The sequence below is a fragment of the Candoia aspera genome, chromosome 2, assembly GCF_035149785.1.
Source record: "Candoia aspera isolate rCanAsp1 chromosome 2, rCanAsp1.hap2, whole genome shotgun sequence".
Classification (NCBI taxonomy): Eukaryota; Metazoa; Chordata; class Lepidosauria; order Squamata; family Boidae; genus Candoia; species Candoia aspera.
In genome coordinates this window covers 62,353,444-62,371,268 of record NC_086154.1, presented here as the reverse complement: position 1 = coordinate 62,371,268, position 17,825 = coordinate 62,353,444, and the positions used below count along the sequence as shown (strand labels likewise).

The following is a 17,825-nucleotide window of genomic DNA, read 5'->3' as shown; positions in this document are numbered from 1 at the left end:
CTTGTTCTACCCTTAATCACAGTTTATGCTTCTATAATAAAAACCAAGTCAGTGGCCCACCAAATCCTGCTGACCTACAGCTCTTACTCACTGACCATGCTGACCAGGAGTTGTAGTTTAGCAACATCTGGAGCCCCAGGTGCCGATTAAAATGTTAAATATTTGTTAACTATGTGGCCAAACCTTTCTAATTCTGCAACCTCAACAATATAGTTAAGATGCCTCAGACCTTCTCGGTGTAGAAGCCACCCAGGTATGACATTCTCCAGATGGAGTCAATCCAGTAGCCTTCTGGAGTGATCAAATAGCTGCTATCCCACTCAGATCGTAGAGAGGATGTAACTATTTCTGAAGAAGATCTTGGTCTCAGTGGTGATCAATATGTGTACTTGACAGAGCTAGTGAAGCTTCTGCATGCTGCATTCGCTGGCCAGATCCTGCCATTCCTGCTTCTCTGGCAGATGATGCTGCCAGTGCTAACTCTCTGCTCCTCCTCTCCTCAGGCTTTTGAGCTGAACCAGTCCATCCAGCAGGGAGGACGGGGAAGTAGAGCAGTTGACTCCTCCCTCCGCCCGTCTCCAGTGGAACGCAAGGTGGGAATTGCGCTCTGCCCTGTCCTTCCCCAAGGACAAAATGGCTCCTTCCCTAGCATGCCCGAGCCTGGGCTCTCTAACCTTCATTTTCAACTGGCATGCACCTAACAAGCAATTAACAGGGGGAGGGCCAAGCGTTGCCAAGACACACACCCGCCCATCAAGCAATGAGCGCGCTTCCTGTACAGCCTCTCCTTGCGTCTCCTCTCTCACACTAACTCCTCCTTCCCCAGGCTCACCTAAGACTTGCATCAAGAAATAAATCTCAGGATTTTTGACATTAGCATACAGGACAAGTTTTGGTATCCAACCACTTGAAATGCAGACATATGGGATTGCTATTTCAAGCAAATGTTGAACTGAAGAGAGGGTGCCTCATAAGTTGCAAGTAGTTTGGAAGGATCAAGGTCATGCTGAAGATGGGAGGCCAGGGGTGTGGACTGGATGCATGTTAACAGTATGGAAAGAGAAAGATCTAAGGGGGTGGGTGCTGTTTGCCATAGCGTGTTTTTCTTTGGGGGATAAGCCAGCTGGACACAAACACAATTACTGATTCTAAATTTCTTTTTTTTTTTTAGCTGCTAGAAAAAGGGAGGGAGGGAGGAAGGGAGGAAACTGTGTAAGACCATTTAGTCTGGGGTTTAAAATTACTTGCCAGTACTACTGGCCATGAGATCCTATTCCTAATGTTTCTTCTTGGATTTCAATGTGATGAAAATCCTTTGCCTTTCTTACATTTGGCAACAGATTTCTACACTGAGTTCAGGATGATGTAACTAAAAAGTTCACACTGAATATACAGTGCTACACAGCGGGCTTGCTAAGGCTGAACAGATTCTTTTGGTCATAATATCAAACAGTTCCATGGCTAGATCATTCTACGATAAAATCTAAACTTTCAAACGTATGCCTGAACATGTTACTTTCAAGTCTTGATGTTATTTTGTAACATTTTAGTTCACAAAGTCCTATACTGAATTTAAAGAACGCATTTTAAACAAAGATTGACTTACTTCTTTAGGGGGGCTGCTGAAAGGGTTAGATATGGTTCTTTAAAGCAAACAGACTGTTTCTTCAGGTATTCATATTCCACATTTCAACAGGTTGGGGTGACTTCTATTACTAAAATGTAAGAAAATACATAGAAAATTGTTGGTAAGTGTGTTTAGATAGATTGAAGTGTTTACCACACATGGATGCACACATACACTTGTGTATATATAAATATATGTATATATAATATCTTTTGGGGAAATAAAATTATTTAGAGCTGAGAGAAATTAAAAGGGCTTTAAAAAGGAGTCCCCCTGAAAAGATTCTCTTTCACTTCTCACTAGAAAAGGACAGATAGAGAAGGGAGGCCCTTAGAAGAACTTAATATCATATGGATGTCCAGGTGATCTTTCAACTGTCCTTGCCCCAAGGGAAAAAAAAGATCCCTGTACTTTCTGTCAAAGCCTGGCCATTATTTGAAAGCTCTGTCTATCTGAATTTCTGAGAATATTTTGATGTATCTGGGCTGTATCTTGGCTAACTTTACTTGGCATTTGGGGCCCGAATGAGACTATATTCTCTCCAATTCCTTATAGGCATAGTCACATCTATTCTTTCATCTTGTTCATTCATCCCAACAAATGTCCCTTATGTTGCTCATACTGACTCAGCCCATTCTGCTGAAAATCGCTGATTTTAAGCAATTTGTCAGGGAAAGATGGGCCACAGTTTATTTTGCCTAGACAAATCCATCTATAAGATGGCATTTATACTAAAGCCTAGTGATGTGAATGTTGTCAAAAGGAGGAACCCAATAATAATTAATAATATTTTAACCATGTACCTCACATTCCCCCTCATGCTCCTTCTACCTTAGGACAAAGCTATTAAACAATTATGATTTCCATTTTTTGGTTTGAAAATAAAGACCCTAAGCAGCTCCCACTTTTACTTTTGTGAGAATTACCTATTAATAAATAGCCACAATTCTTGAACAGTATCTCTACAATGCCTGGTTACCTGCTTAAATTAGAGCTTTTGGCTAGAAAATATGGAAAAATATGTTGTAAACCATGGAAAAAATGTTGCAAACCACATTTTTCATGGTTAATAAAGGTCTAGTTGTGCTTCTTAACTGACTTTGAATTTATTTTTGTTTTAAAATGTCTTTGTAAATATTTCTGAGAAAATTTATTTTAACATTTTCAATACGTATTTTCCCCAAGAGATTAACATTGTAAAATAATGATGTCCCTGTCTTATTTATTTCAAGATGGGTCAAATAATCTTCCTCTGAAATCAGTGAGAATTAAAAGAGTTATATTAAATGTAATGCCAAATGTGTCTATCAAGCTATCAAAATACAAAATGCCTCTGAACTTTTTCAGAGCATTTGTCTTTTGTTTCTGGATGGTTCTTAATGCAGTAAAGCAGTGATTTCCTAACTATTTATTAACAAGATCTACTCCTGGGATGCTGCTTTTCCCAAAAGTGAATTCTACCATCTTGGTTGGGCAGGACATTTGCATGGATCTTTATGCACCTACTGACATTTCCAGCAACCCCTTAAAAAGGGCAGAAGTGAATCTCAACATACCATTTCAGAGCTGGGAAGTAATTAATTTCATTTATTCTGCAACTTTCAGCCTAACATCTAATGTCTGGATCTTATCAGCCCAATTCAAGGTTTGCCTGCTCTCAAGTATCTTCAGAGGAAAGTGTGATAGATTTGGTGCTGAGTGTTCTTTCATACCAAGGAAAAGATGTAGCTTGTTACAAGACAACTAATGGTTATCCGAAGGTCCCTGAAGTGTTTAGTTGAGAGATACGATTCATGCCATATTCACATTTATCTCAGTTTGATATATCCTGATTACATTTCAGCACCAATTCCAATACTGTCAAAAACAGTGTGTCACTGCGTTACTTAAACATTTCCATATGTGGATGGGTGTCACTTAAGACTAATTTGGGGTGACTAAACATTTTTCTCCAATGTCTGCACAGCGCAGTTATTTCTCTCCATTGAATGCTCATAAGCAATGAAAAATTCTGCAGGCCTGCCAAGGGTCTGAAAAATATGATATAGCAGGTTAATAGGACAGAAAAAAATGGGCTTCCTTGGAGAAGTTTCTGCTCTTTGCCTTGAATGTGATGTGTGAGGATTCCATGAGATGGTGACCTCTAGAAGTGTGATGTGCATGCAGTGTCTTGTAACATAACAGCATGCAGGAAAAGCTGGTGGAAAACATCATTTTAACTATTCCTTTTTCCTATCACAAACAGATTTATTTGGGCCAAAAAGTGTTATTTTGGCAAATCACATGTAAAACAGATATTTGGGGGCTTGAATGATATTTCCAAAATAAAGTGGTGGGAGGGCTGTGCTGTGGCTCTTGTGAGACACACCTGAAATACTGATCAGAACCATTGCATGTGACAGCACTGCACTTGCTAAAATGACCTGAGAGCATCTGAGAAAATGCTCCCCATTGGCCATTTAAACCATGCCTTAGGAACAATGCCTGTTCTGACTTCTTTCGCTGCCATTGGACCTTCTGGCCCAATGCTGATGGAACATTCAAAACATGGAGTCTGCTTTAAAATGAATGGGGCAAAAGCTGTCTTTTAAGGGGTGAATCATTTGTTTAAGCTTGCAGCACGGTTTGGTGATTTTCTACATTCTCAAACAAAAATAGCATTTAAAAAGGACACCATGGTGCAGTGGTGATGGTGTGGAACCATCTGCTCTGTATGGTGAGCTGATGTACTCCCCACTCAGATTTAGCTATCATGCATGGTTCAAGGCCACTTTGAGGGGGCAGACATATTATGGGCCAGAACTGCCTAAACCCAAGTGTTTGTAACTCAATTGCATGAATATGCTACCCCAGAAAAGGTATCTTTGTATTCTGTAATTCATATATGTAGTGCCTTATATCTTATGTGGTTGGAGATATCCAGAATAAAGGTGTGTGATAACATACATGGTATATCCATTTCTTGCCTTTTATTCCAGGATTATATATTCTACTTAGAGCCAGAGAAGCTGGAGTCAGGCAAAGGGAAATGCTCATATGACCCGAAGGTGGACACAGTATCAGCATTAATAAGTGAGTTTCTTGGCTGTATGATGTCAGTCTTTCTAGTGAGTATTATATTAGTCAACAAAAAACTCTAAAAGGATACTGTGGTACCTCCTTGCATTTGAAGGAGCCACAAAATTCTAGAATCTAAAGGCACCTAAGAAGTTGGCAGCAAGATTCTTTATCTCAATGAGTTCCTGAGAATTCTTACAAGGAAATGGAGCAAAAGTTACTCAGATTATGTTCATTCATTTTCACTTATTAAATAAGGGATTGCTCCTCCCATTGACATATGACACTGAATTATCAACTGTTATTTTGCTATAATCAATTCATTAATTAAGTGAACTTGATATACCATTGGTTGTTGAAGTCTCTCAGCAGTTTACAATGAAAACATTTACAATCAAAGCATTAGAAATAGTTAAAATGGCAATAAAACCCAATGAAAAGAGCTAATAATTAAAAACAACAATAAGAGTAAAAAGCTAATTTTAAAAGGTGACTATGAACAAACTTTGTAACATTTAATAAAGATCTTAGGCCCCTCAAAACTGCACAAAGTATATTCCAAAGAACAGGTCAGGCAACAGTGAAGGTTTCACCTTGAATCACCACCAGACGAGGTGAACCTTCCCAGAGAGGTCAGCAAGCGTGGAGGTAAATATAGAAGGACACGTTCTGTCAAATATCCTGGACCTAAGCAATATAGGGCTTTAAAGATGATGATCAGCACTGTATTTTGCCCAGAAATTAATAATAATAATAATAAGCATGCCAACAACTCTCAGATGGTTAAATAATAAAATAAAACTGGGAGGAGGAAGGGGGAGATCGCCCCCTCACAACCCAAAGCGACTCAGCATTCCATGAGCTTGCAGAAGCAATGCCCATAGAAGAGGAACTCCTTCTTTGCTGAGTTTATGAGCAGAACACAAATAATCAAGTCAGGTCATCCTCCACTGGTGCGCCAGCCATTTACTTTGCTGCTTCGGCTCCTGCAGTCATCCCCGTATCATGGGGCCATTCTTGAAGCAGGTTGGCGGAGTTGGAATGCTAAGGAGCATTTGTGTTGAGGGTCCTAGCAAACTCCCTATTCCAGGTGTTAACAAGGATCTTGATAGTGTCACTGACAGAATCAGCCCCAAACTCCTCCAATGACTCTTGGAACCCAATTGGTTCCAATAACCTTCTCAGGTAAATCTTCCTTATAAGTCCACTGCCCCTATAGAGGCGAGATAAAGCCACTAATCCGGTCATAAACAGATGCTGTTCTGTCCATCGCAATGAAGAAAACTAATCTCCACCCATGGAACACCTCCCTGACCAGAACCAAATACCAAATCAAGTCTGTGGCGAGCATCATGTGCTGACCTTGTGACACGTTGGGATAGACATATAGTTGTCATGGCTATGAATTCCTGAGATACTCCAGATAAACCAGCCTCATAATGGATATTGAAATCCACCAGCATCATAAGCTTAGGGGTCTCCAACACCAATTCCGAGACCAGCTCTCTCTGCCCAGTCAGGGATTCCTTTAGACAGCAAGGCAGAAAGTCCATTAACAGAATCCCAAATCTATCCCTGGTCCCAAGACTGCAATACTTACATTAAATATGCACCAGTTCTCACAAGGTAAAGGAGATACTGTTCTTAGGCATTATACCCATGCCATCTCATGGATGATCTTTGCTTGATTTTGAGCCAACCTGGTATTACAGAGGAATAAGACCAGAACCTTTGAGGGCTTCAAATAATTGTCCAAGGCTTGAGAGCTAAGAAGGCCATCTGGAAGAGAAATAACTCTTACAATTCTATTTTCCCCTGCACTGTAATGGTCTGCTGGCCACTCAATGTCAAATCTTTTATTCCCCACCTCTACTGTGATTGCTACGCTAGGTTCTGTAAATGCACACCCTGCCTTCCCACATTATGAGACATGCTTTAACAGTTAATTAATACTTTCAAAGGATATCTGTGTGTGTTTGTGTGTGTACAAATAAATGTAAATGCATATGCAAAAACATATATGCAAAGGAATCCCGAGCCCAGCATCAAAGTCAGGAAGACCACCAGGAACCATTTGTATTAGGCATATACCAGACAGAGTAGGATGATGATGATGATGATGATGATGATGATCAACTCCCAGTGACTCTGGGCAGTTTACAAATTCTTTAAAACATTAAAAACAAGAAAAAACATAAACCAAAAATGAACAGTAAAGATGGCAAGAATAACAAAACCGGAATAACAACCCACACATTCTAAAGGGGGCTTTCCTCTCCTTCACCAAAGGCCTAGGTGAAGAGCCAGGTCTTCAGGGCCCTTTGAAACACCAGTAGGGTGAGGGCCATTCGAATCTTGGAGGGAACCTCATTCTAGAGAGCAGGCACTGCTCCAGAGAAGGCGCGCTTCCAGGGTCCCATTAAATGGCATTGTTTAATCAAAGGAACCTGGAGTGTGCCAACCCTGCCAAATCGGATCAGCTGGGCAGATACAATGGGGTATCCTCTGTAGTTACTCCTTCCCAGCATTTCACCCCTGACCAGGAGGCCGGGTGGGGCTAAACTCCCCATCCCAAAGTCCTGGCTGTCATCCAAGGGCAGTCCCAATCAGTCCATATGCACACATCTTCACACCCACCAGGTCCTTGCATTACTCCAGGATGGCAATCTCTTGGTGTTGCTCCCTTTGAGGTCTCTACTCAGGCTGTAGCCCTAACCAGCCAGCCTTAAATGCAGCTCTCCATGAGAGTCAGCTCATAGCTGGACAGCAAACACTCCCAGCTTGTTCTTGGTAGTAAGGAATAAGAGCTTTGCTTCAGGACCAAGCAGGCTGCAGCCCACGTGGTGGAGGAGCAGGGAGTAGATGTAGAGTTCCAGAAAAAGCATTTGTCACCTGCTCCTCTGAAGTTTTCTGCTGCAGCTCTTGCTTTGTGCTATTGGCATCTGCTAGGAAAAGCTGGGTGTTGTTATATGTGGTATCCAAAAAAAAACCCCAGGGTGGAGTAGAAAAACAAATCCCATCAGGATGTTGAGTCCTCTTTAATCCCATTGATCGTATAGAGTTGCCATAATTTCCTCCTGCATTTTTCATCCCCTTGCCTTCCTCTTTTGATAATCAACATGTTTGTGTGTGTTTGGCCATACGAAAGAGAAGGGGATGAACATGCTTTATTGTTTTTATCTTCCACTGCCACATGCAGACATCTCTGCTTTGTGCACCAGCAGATCAATTCGAACCTTGGATGTTCTCTGAACTTTGGCTAATGGGGTGTTGCCCTTTCCCGTAGGGCCTTCTGTCTCTTACGTGGGAACTCTAGCTCCATGGATCTTTTCCTTAGGAGGAGGGCTGGAATTACATAAGCTCACAGCAGGGAGACCATGAGGGGTGGTATCACTGTCCTGCTAACCCCAGACTAACTAGTGGCACAACAGCTGCACCGCACTCCCCCCACCCCCCGTCAGCTCCAGCACTGGTCAGAGCTCTTGCTTCCCACAAATCTCCCAGCCCCTTGATATGGCCTGCCAGCCTCTGATTTTGTCCAGGCATCGGTATCCATTTACAGGACAAGTCCCAAAGTTTAAAATTAATCTGGCAGCAGCTGTGACCCCAGTTTGGGAAAAGCAAGAATTGTGCCCCTATGGCAGTAGATCATGGCCTGATGAACAGCTCTGTTAATACCACTTGGTTCATTATTAATTCCTCTGTTTAAGAGTCTTGGAGCAGCAGCAGAAAAGCCCCATGTTCCGTGCACATGTGCTTTACTTGCATATTTGCTTAACAAAACTGCTTAATCAAAAGACGGTTGCTTTTTGCCCCTGACAGATTGTTTAAAGTCTTTAAGTGGAGGTGAGGGGTTAGTGGAACAAGACCAACCCACACCCACTGGCCTTCTCCCTGCCTTTATTTACCTTGCTCTCTCTATGATTCCTTGGCAGAAGTTCAGACCTTGGCTCAGGCTCATTATGAAAACTTTAAAGGACTTCTCAGTTTGAATTAAGGTGACCTTCAAAATATAGGAATTCAGCATGGTTACCTTTGGAAGCAGCTGAGGACGGGGAAAGATAAGGAAATCTTCATGCTTAATTCTCACTCTTTCCCATATCTTTCTGCCCAATATTGCTTCCTTTTGATGTACATACTCCCTTGTACTATTACCTGCACGTATTTAAAATTTAGGTTGCTTAGTGAAGCGTTAACCTGAGCAGCAGTTCTTGTAACTAACATGTTAAGGGAAAAACTGTGAACAGGGGAATATGTTAATAAGATCACCTCTTCCCACACTTCAGCATGGTTATAGTTGCTCCCATTTGGGAAAAATTAGACTTTGGGTTCAGTTTCTTCTTCTCTTGACAGTATAGTAAACGACAAAGTTATCACTAATAGAGCCTAAGGCAGTGTTTCTCAACCTTGGCAGCTTTCAGATGTGTGGACTTCAACTCCCAGAATTCCCCAGGCAGCATGGCTGGCTAGGGAATTCTGGTAGTTGAAGTCCACTCATCTGAAAACTGCCAAGGCTGAGAAACACTGGTCTAAGAGGTTCCTTTTTCTGTTTTCTTGCAAACAAGATGGGAGGGGGAATAATTCCCCCTAAACATGCTTCCTTTCTCAATATTAAATTCATGTCAAGGTTGCCACCCACAATTCTTGTGCACAGAAGAAAAAGGCAGGGGGGAAGCTGCTTTCCAATCGTTTTCGAATGTGTATGTTCGTGGAATGTTATGAAGAATCCAGACAATGTTCTCTTCTGTTTCTAGACATTCTGGGTTCTTTTGTTATCTTTCTTTCAGCAAATCAGTGGAATGAGTAAATGGGAATCCTGGCTGAGTAGAGTACCCTTGCTTTGTTCCTAGCTTAGGAAACAGGGTAATTTATTATTGTATGCTTTAGTTAAACTTTTCCAGCCCTGATGCCCCCCAGAAGAGTTGGACAACATTTTCCAGAATTCTCTGCCAGCATGGTTACAATGACAAGAAATTCTAGAAGGCATTGCTCAGAAGGGAACAGTTGTGCCCTCTTTTATTTTTTCCTGATTTCTGCCTCTTGCCCACAGATGAAGAACTCTATGCTGGTGTCTACATTGACTTCATGGGCACAGACGCAGCCATCTTCCGCACTATGGGCAAGCAGACTGCCATGAGAACTGACCAGTACAACTCCCGTTGGCTCAATGGTAAGTGAAGGGGACAACACAGCAGAGCTTGTGAGGGAGGACAGAAGAGGAGACTGTTTTCATCAGCTGAGTCCAGTGTACATGCCACGCAGTGGGAAAGAGAACCGGTGCTGAATGGTTGAGAATTTGTTTCTTCAACCTGTCTGAAAGCAGCAGAAACACTGCATGGGCAGAGTTGAGGGGTTCCTATGCTCACTTTCTTTTGATTGCACTCTGTTCCTATAAGAAAGAAATACCAGTTAGTAGATTGATACGCTAATGAGATATCATTAGGCTTATGGGAGTACCCAGCAATCTCCTTCTCTCTTTTTAATTCCCCTTTGTCAATGCACAGTGTGCTACATGGCACTTCAGACCTGTCTTCTTGAAGGTGTATGGTGTCATGCCAAGTCATGTCAACTTTCTCTGATTGGTTTCTTTTATCTATCCATATATAGCTGCTGCGAAGGCTCACTTATGAATCTTCATCAAACTCTTTGGATCCAGTCTCCCTTCTTTGTGCTCTATAGGTCTCTTATTATGTTTCCATTCCCATGACACTCTTCATACCCTTCTGCTATACCCCTCTTTCATATGACAGATGCTTTTCTCCTTTGATCTTCATAATATATTGATTCCTCCTTCCTGTTCCATTGTCCATTCATCATGCTTTCTATCTATACCCAAGAAAATTGGATAGAGTTCCTTTATTTTTTTCATGCTTGTGGCTTCAACAGGTCTGAAATGCCTCATGGGTGATTTGAAAAGCACAGTGTTGTGGGGAGGGAGGGAGGGATGAATGGATAGAGATAGATAATAGATGTATATAATTTAGAGGTTTCCCAACTCCAAACAACTCTGGGTGGTTTACATTTTAAAAGTAAGAACAATAAAATATTAAAAAAAAACAGATCATAGATGTCCAGAAGAGAAAAACCAGAGATAACAACAAAAACAACATAGAGAGGCTCCCAAGGCTGGGAGAACAGCAAGGCCTTAAAAGTCTTTTGGAACATCATTAGGATGGGAGTTATATGGATCTCTGAGGGGATACCGTTGCAGAGGACAGGCACCGCGGCAGAAAAGGCATGCTTCACAGGTCCAAATAGTTGAACAAATAGAGGAAACCTTGAAGGTGTCCACTCTGCCCAATCCTACCAGATGGGCAGAAACAATGGAAGATAGGTGATTCCTCAAACATCCAGGCTTTATAGATCATAACAGCACCTGGAATTCACCAGAAAGCCCAGAGGCAACCAGCACAGCTTGTGGAGCAGCAGAGCCACATGGGCATACCATGCCACAGCCATCACTGCTTAGGCTGCTGCATTCTGTATCTGTTGTAGCCTCTGGGTGATCTTCAAGGACAGCCCCATGTGAAGCACATTGCAGTAATCTGCAAATGCTCATTTGCTTAGGCTTAGCAAATCAGATTGCTGAAGGTGTCATTACTGTACCAAGTGACAGTTGACCTTTATATAATTTTGTTTAGCCAGCTGGGCAGGAATACAACTATTTTCAGCTGGTTGGCCCTTTTGTTTGCTTCCATGACTGTAACATAGCTCCCCTTTTGTTAATGCAAAAGCAGGCTGTTCCTGGCATTATTTCCCCCTACAAAGTTGATGGTAAAGGGCAGGTTTGTATTCTTGTCATTTTTGATAACTGATCCAGAACACTTAATCTCCTGCTACATCTTCTCCAGCATGCATCATGGAATGGGATCCAATGAGAAAAGATTTTAACCTCCTGTTGGTTGCAACTCCAGTTGTTAAGGAACAGCAAAAACAGCTGAGTAAACTGAGGTTGAGTGTCAGGTTTAGAGGAATGTCATTTTAGTAACCCGAAGAGACCTATCAGTGTAAGCAAACGCTGGATTACATGGGCCACCATAGACCTTGACAATTCTTAATACTGATGCTCTAAAGAAAATAACCAAACTTCTCCAAATTGCAAGCCTCCTAGAAATCCTTACCAGTTTCTAAAACTGGACAAGTATGCTTGCAGTGACATAAATTTTATGGCAGAGTTTCTTATACAAAGGAATGTTTGATATGAATTGTGAAGGTTATTGGAAATGGACATTTAAATAATCAAGGTTTGGGTTTCCAGGATATTTCATGTCTCCAATAGCAAACAGTAATGAGTGGACTTGGTATGCTCACTGCTGTGCTCTCCCTTTGGCTGTATTCAATAGAAGGCATAGGAAGATCCCCTTCCCAGAGTATTTCTGCCCCTGCAATGCCAGGAAAGTGGAAACCACCAAGCACGTCTTCCTCTCCTGCCCACCTTGCAGAGATATCCACTAGGCTGCCAGGTCATACAAACCTATTCTACATCTCCCCACTACTTTCTGATTCCCGTATAACACATAATGTTGCCAGTTCTGCCCAGTAACATGCAAAACTTGCCAGGTATTGACTGCTGACTAGAACACATGCCTGACTATTATATTGCTATCTCTAATCTGTAGTTATTCAGCTTTACAAGTTCTATTGCAGTAGCTCTTTTTTCTTTTAGTTTTTTTCGATAGCACAGTAAATTATCTTATTATATTTTATTCATCACTTGAATTTTAGTTAAACTTTAACCTATTAGCTTTTTCAGTTTTATAGCAATTTTATAGCTTTTCCCTTCTTTTAGCATCTTTTAACTCTATAGTCTTCATAAGTCCTAGACTGTTCTTACATTATAGTTGTCAATTCTACAGTCTCTCTTACTTTATGTTGGTAAGAGTATTGTACTGTGGACTTGTAAACTGTGGCAGTTTAGCAAGGATGCAAGAAATGCTTGAAAACATTAGTTTCTGTCATTGGTAAATTCAGAGCAGGTCCACATGCAGGAACAATTCTAGATGTAGAATGAAAAGAAGATGTTGGTATATGCCACCTTCAAATATAGCTACAGAGGGTTTTTTTTTTTTTTTTACGAAGTCATCTATCACTGTTTGGCATGGGTTAAAATCCTTTAATGAAATATTTCCAGCTCTAAAAGTCCTGAACTGATCTGAACATATCATAAACTAAAATTAAAGTAAAAAGTGAGGCTACCAAACATCCTGTGGAAATCTAATTTTGACAGAAAGATGGGAAAATTACTGTAAGAACACAGATTATAGCAAAAATATGGTTTCAGAGTGTTATATTACTTTAATTAACTGAGATCACATTACACTTCCTGACAATTGGCCAAAAGGAAAATTTTGACTTAGACAATATGTGAACAGAATCTATAAATAATCTCATACTGTGCACACTGTGATGGAAGGAAAGCATATTTTGCTGTTGAAGCAAGGTAGCATATCAGTGGCTACACTGAAGTCATGACTGAACTAAACCTCATGAACTCTTCTTGAAGGTGCAAAAGCTGTTTCAGTGTTTTGTGATGGCAATGATGGAAATGACCTTTGCAGTATGGCAGGAAGCCTGATGAAAAGAAGTTCAGCAATATAGAAGACTTCAGAGCTTGGCACAGCGATAGCCCAACTTTGGTTATCATCAACTGATAGGAGAAGAGGTGTCCATAAAAGCACCTACAGAGCTGATAAAACTTACTCATAGCAATACGCCCCTGACCTCCCTGAAAACACAGGCTATGTCCAAATCAATTCATAATATTATAATCATTTTCCTGAATGTAGCCCAAACCATGCCATGAAGTAATTTATGATCTGCAAAGAAGCTTCATTTCTTCTTTGCTTAGTCATCCTATGCACAGCTGAGCCACTGCAGACACCTTCTTTTATATGCTAATGCATAGGATGTGTGCATAGGAGCTGAAAGGAAAACAAGCTGATGCAAGGGAAAGAAAGCGCTGAATGTGGTTTCTGTTTCAGCAAGGGAACACAGAAGAACCAACACATTTGGGAGGGCTTTGTTTCCTAGATTTTGAGAAACACTGTCTCAGCCCTTTTAACTAGCATTGCCCACCCGTTCCTATTCACTCTTTTCAAGCTCTGTGTTGTAAGTAAAGAATTCTCTATTTCCTCGTTTTGCATTACAAATGAGATGATACAAGGAATAGAATTCAGGACTTCACCACAGTAAACTGTAGCATAGTTATTCATACTGCTTGCTACATTTTCTGCAGAGCTGAATAGCTGCTTAGTTGCTGGATACTGTGTCAACATTTTTTTTTTCTGTTGGCTGAGATAAAGACTTGCCTTGGGTACAGCTATCATCACATCCCATGAAGTTGCTTCAGTGCAGAAAACAGCAATGGATGTGGAATTCTTTCCAACAGCAGTCTAGATTTGGAGGGGTGTGTGTGTATGAAGCATTAAAGCCAGTTTGGTCTAGTGGTTAAGGTGCTGGGCTAGAAACCAGGAGTCTGTGAGTTCTAGTTCCGCCTTAGGCATGAAAGCCGGCTGGGTGACCTTGGGCCAGTCACTCTCTCTTAGCCCAACTCGATGCCATGTAGACTAGCCTCCTCGTGGCGCACCCTGGGCAACGTGACTTGTCACAGCTAAATAGTCTACCCATCTGGCTGCTGGACCTCACAAGGATTTCCCAACAAGAAAAAGCAGCATGAACACTGAACTGCTATGCCATACGATTTTTAAAAAAATGCTTAAAAATTTTTTTTAAAGCTTTTTTTAAGTGAAAAAACTCAAACCAGAATTAATTTACAGAGGTAAATCTTCAAGGCAAATTGTATGTTAGAGGTCACCAAGAAAGGGATTAAAAAATAATACTGTCAACATAGCAATGTTCTTATACAAATTTATGGCATATCCATATCTGGAATATTATGTACAATTCTGGTGGCCACATTTGAAAAAGATTATAACAAAGCTGAAAAAATGTAGAAAACAGCAATCAAAATGATCAGGGGCTGCAAACACCTTTTCTTTAAGAAAAAGCTAGGTCTTTACACAGCATGTAATTAAGCTATGGAACCATTACCACAAGTTATGGTTTTGGTCACTAATTTCAATGACTTTAAAAAGGAATTGGATAAATTCAAGGAGTACGTCTACTGAGCCATTGGTCTTCAAGACTCTAGGATGGGTGTGACATGCCTCAAAAAACAAGAGAACCACAGCAGGAGATTGGCAAGTCTCCATCTCCTGCTTGTGAACACCCAAGAGGCCACTGTGAAAAAACAAAATGCTGGAAAAAGATGGACTTGGTCTGATTCAGCATTCATGTAGCCTTATTTACTACAATGTGCTAAAACTGTAGGTCTTGTGTAATTCAGTAAGCCATCTCCATGACTAATGTCCATGAGCTGAGGTAGGTTGGACCAGCTGAAGATATAAGGACATACCAGATGCCTGGCAGTTACATGAACCAGCCCATACTGGTCCCTGAAAGTCGGCTAAATACTGTATTTATTTAATTTACTTGCTTGAATGTGTGGTTGGTTTTTATTTTTATAACTGTCTTTATACTATGCATTTTAACCTTTCCATAAGTCACTTTGGAACCTGTATTTTATTCATTTTATTACTGGTATTTCTATGCCACTGGGGGGGAAAAAGCAATGAAGTGTATGACTTCTTAAATACTAACTTAGTTGTTATTGGCATAAGCTATATTGCACCCAAACCAATTTTGTTAGATGCAGTAGTCCTAAATTCTGCAATGAAAAAAAAACAACTACAGCACATCTAAACTGATCTTTTTTTATTCAACTGAAATTCCAATATTCTTTTCGGATCCAGAAAATTTGCCCAAATATATCACAGTTCCTGAAAAGCAAGATTAGTTTGTGCATGCACTGTGAGAATGGAAACATAAACCAGTGCTGCTGAATCTTGCTGCAACTGCATTATTAAAATTGCTTCTATTCTTTGATCAATTGAGGGTAGAATTCTGTAGTTCCCATTTATCTTCTAACTTCTGGGGAGGCTAAGATTCAGACTGAGAGCCAGTTTGGTGTAGTGGTTAAGGCTTCAGGCTAGAAACCGGGAAGCGGTGAGTTCTAGTCCTGCCTTAGGAACAAGCTGGGTGTCCTTGGCCAGCTAGGTGTTCTTGGACCAGCTGAGTGACCTTGGGCCAGTCACTCTTTCTCAGCTCTAGGAAGAAGGCAATAGCCAACCACTTCTGAAATCTTGCCAAGAAAACTGCAGCGACTAGTCCAGGCAGTCACCAGGAATAAAAAACTGACTTAAAGGCATACACACACACACACACACACACAAAGTCAGATCAGATTTCTAGTATGTGAACACATGTTTCAAGCTAATTTCCCCACACAAGCTACTCAAAAGAGACACTGCAGGTCAACAAAGAATTCTGTAAATAAAATGTGTGCTCCAAAAAGTGGGGCCTAGCCTGTGGCATGCAACAATTTTTTTTCAATCTAGATCACTCTTCAATTGAGAATTTCATTTCAGATAAAAGAATCATGTCCCAGACAAGTCTATAGAAGATGTGAGGCAAATAGCTGCAATTAACAGAACAAGCAATATGTTCCATTGTAATATGCTAAGAAAATTTGCCAGTTGATAGAGTCTCGAGCCAGTTGACTTGGCAGCGCTTTGTATTCTGGAACAATAAGCTAAGTTCAAGCCTTAACTACAGCAGATTTGGGGCATGAAAAGAAAATGGAGGGATGTTCCTTTTTCAGTGGGGTGAAGCCTGACATCAAAATGCTGGTGAGGAGTTGTACAGACTTTGTTGCACCCACATTATCTAGTTTCCTGATGTGCAAGATTTCTAGGCTGAGGACCCCAGTTGGCCTTTGAATTCCAGAGGGAGTGTGAGGCAAAATGTAGCTATTAGGGTCCAGTCGTGTATTTCATCATTCCCCCTTCAAATTAACATTTGAAAACAATGTGTAGAAATGTCTGGAGGCCACACCAAAGCTTTCAAGGGCTCAGTTTGGGCACCACTGCTCTAAATTTCTGGAGACTGGAAAAATATTCACCCAATTCTTTTCCCCTAGTAATGCTCTTGATTTCACTGCCCTCTGCAGATCCAGCATTTGTCCATGCAAAGCTCATCCCAGACAGCGCTGAGAAAAATGATGACAAGCTATACTTTTTCTTCCGAGAAAAATCCACTGATTCTCCACAGAGCCCAGTTGTTTACTCCCGCATTGGACGCATTTGCTTGGTGAGTGCAGAAAACGAACAGGACTGGGTGTAGTTGAGAGTTTCCGTAAAAAATCTACATACCCCCAAACATTTCTATATTCCCCCATCCATCCTTTCAAAAATGTAAAAGGCTCCTCTGCTGTCATTGTCCCTGGACCTCTTATCACATTTGGTACATTGTTCTGTAGCTAGAATATCTGTCCATTCCCATACAGCCATCTCTGTTACTCTGTTCCCAAAGTTTTCCACTGTGGGAACATTTTTTTATAAAAGAGTCTAATATTCCAGTTTCAGTGCAAGCCTAAAAATAAATCCTATTGATTCCAGTATGATTAAGTTGCTGATGAAAACTATAGCCTTTGTGGTTTTTTAAAAAGAAATTCATGATATTTATACGCTAGGCAGAACACATAGTACCTCTGTAATGTTCGGTAAAACAACAACCTGGTGAAAACCATGATCTTCCATGATTGAGATAGAATTTCAACCTAACTCACAGCTCTTCTCTGGTTTAGAATGATGATGGAGGCCATTGCTGCTTAGTAAATAAATGGAGCACATTCCTCAAGGCACGACTCATCTGTTCTGTGCCAGGGCCTGATGGAATTGAAACACACTTCGATGAACTCCGTATGTATATTTTTCAGGGCAGGGATTGCGTGGAGGAGGGGGGCAGAAATGGAGAGAGATGAGGGAGTCTGTAAGAGAGTAATTGAAGCCCTAAGCAATTTAGGAGATGGCCTAGCCTGTGAAGCTCAGAGAGATTTCCCACTGGCAGCTGATAGACTGGATCTACTCTGCAGACTGCTGATATCTTTGGAAAAAATGTCTGTCTAGTTTTCACTTAAGATGAAAAAATTTTTCCCCAAAATTCTAAATAAAAATATGTTGTTTTTCTCTGCCAGAGTGCAGAGCTGAGATTTCTAGCTGGGTATGTTTAAGGTATAAGGGAC

General features: G+C 40.9%; 1 protein-coding gene across 4 annotated transcripts in view; it reads left to right on the top strand.

Annotated features, from left to right (window-relative positions):
• SEMA3F (semaphorin 3F) overlaps nt 1-17,825 on the top strand; it is a 152,505-nt gene that overhangs the window by 114,578 nt on the left and 20,102 nt on the right. For 3 of the 4 annotated variants that reach the window (XM_063291988.1, XM_063291990.1, XM_063291987.1), the window contains 5 exons: nt 504-593; nt 4,606-4,699; nt 9,735-9,854; nt 16,752-16,891; nt 17,388-17,502. In XM_063291988.1, the coding sequence (XP_063148058.1) occupies nt 504-593; nt 4,606-4,699; nt 9,735-9,854; nt 16,752-16,891; nt 17,388-17,502 (559 nt within the window). The remainder of the gene's footprint in view (nt 1-503; nt 594-4,605; nt 4,700-9,734; nt 9,855-16,751; nt 16,892-17,387; nt 17,503-17,825) is intronic. The other variant, XM_063291991.1, reaches the window with a different exon arrangement.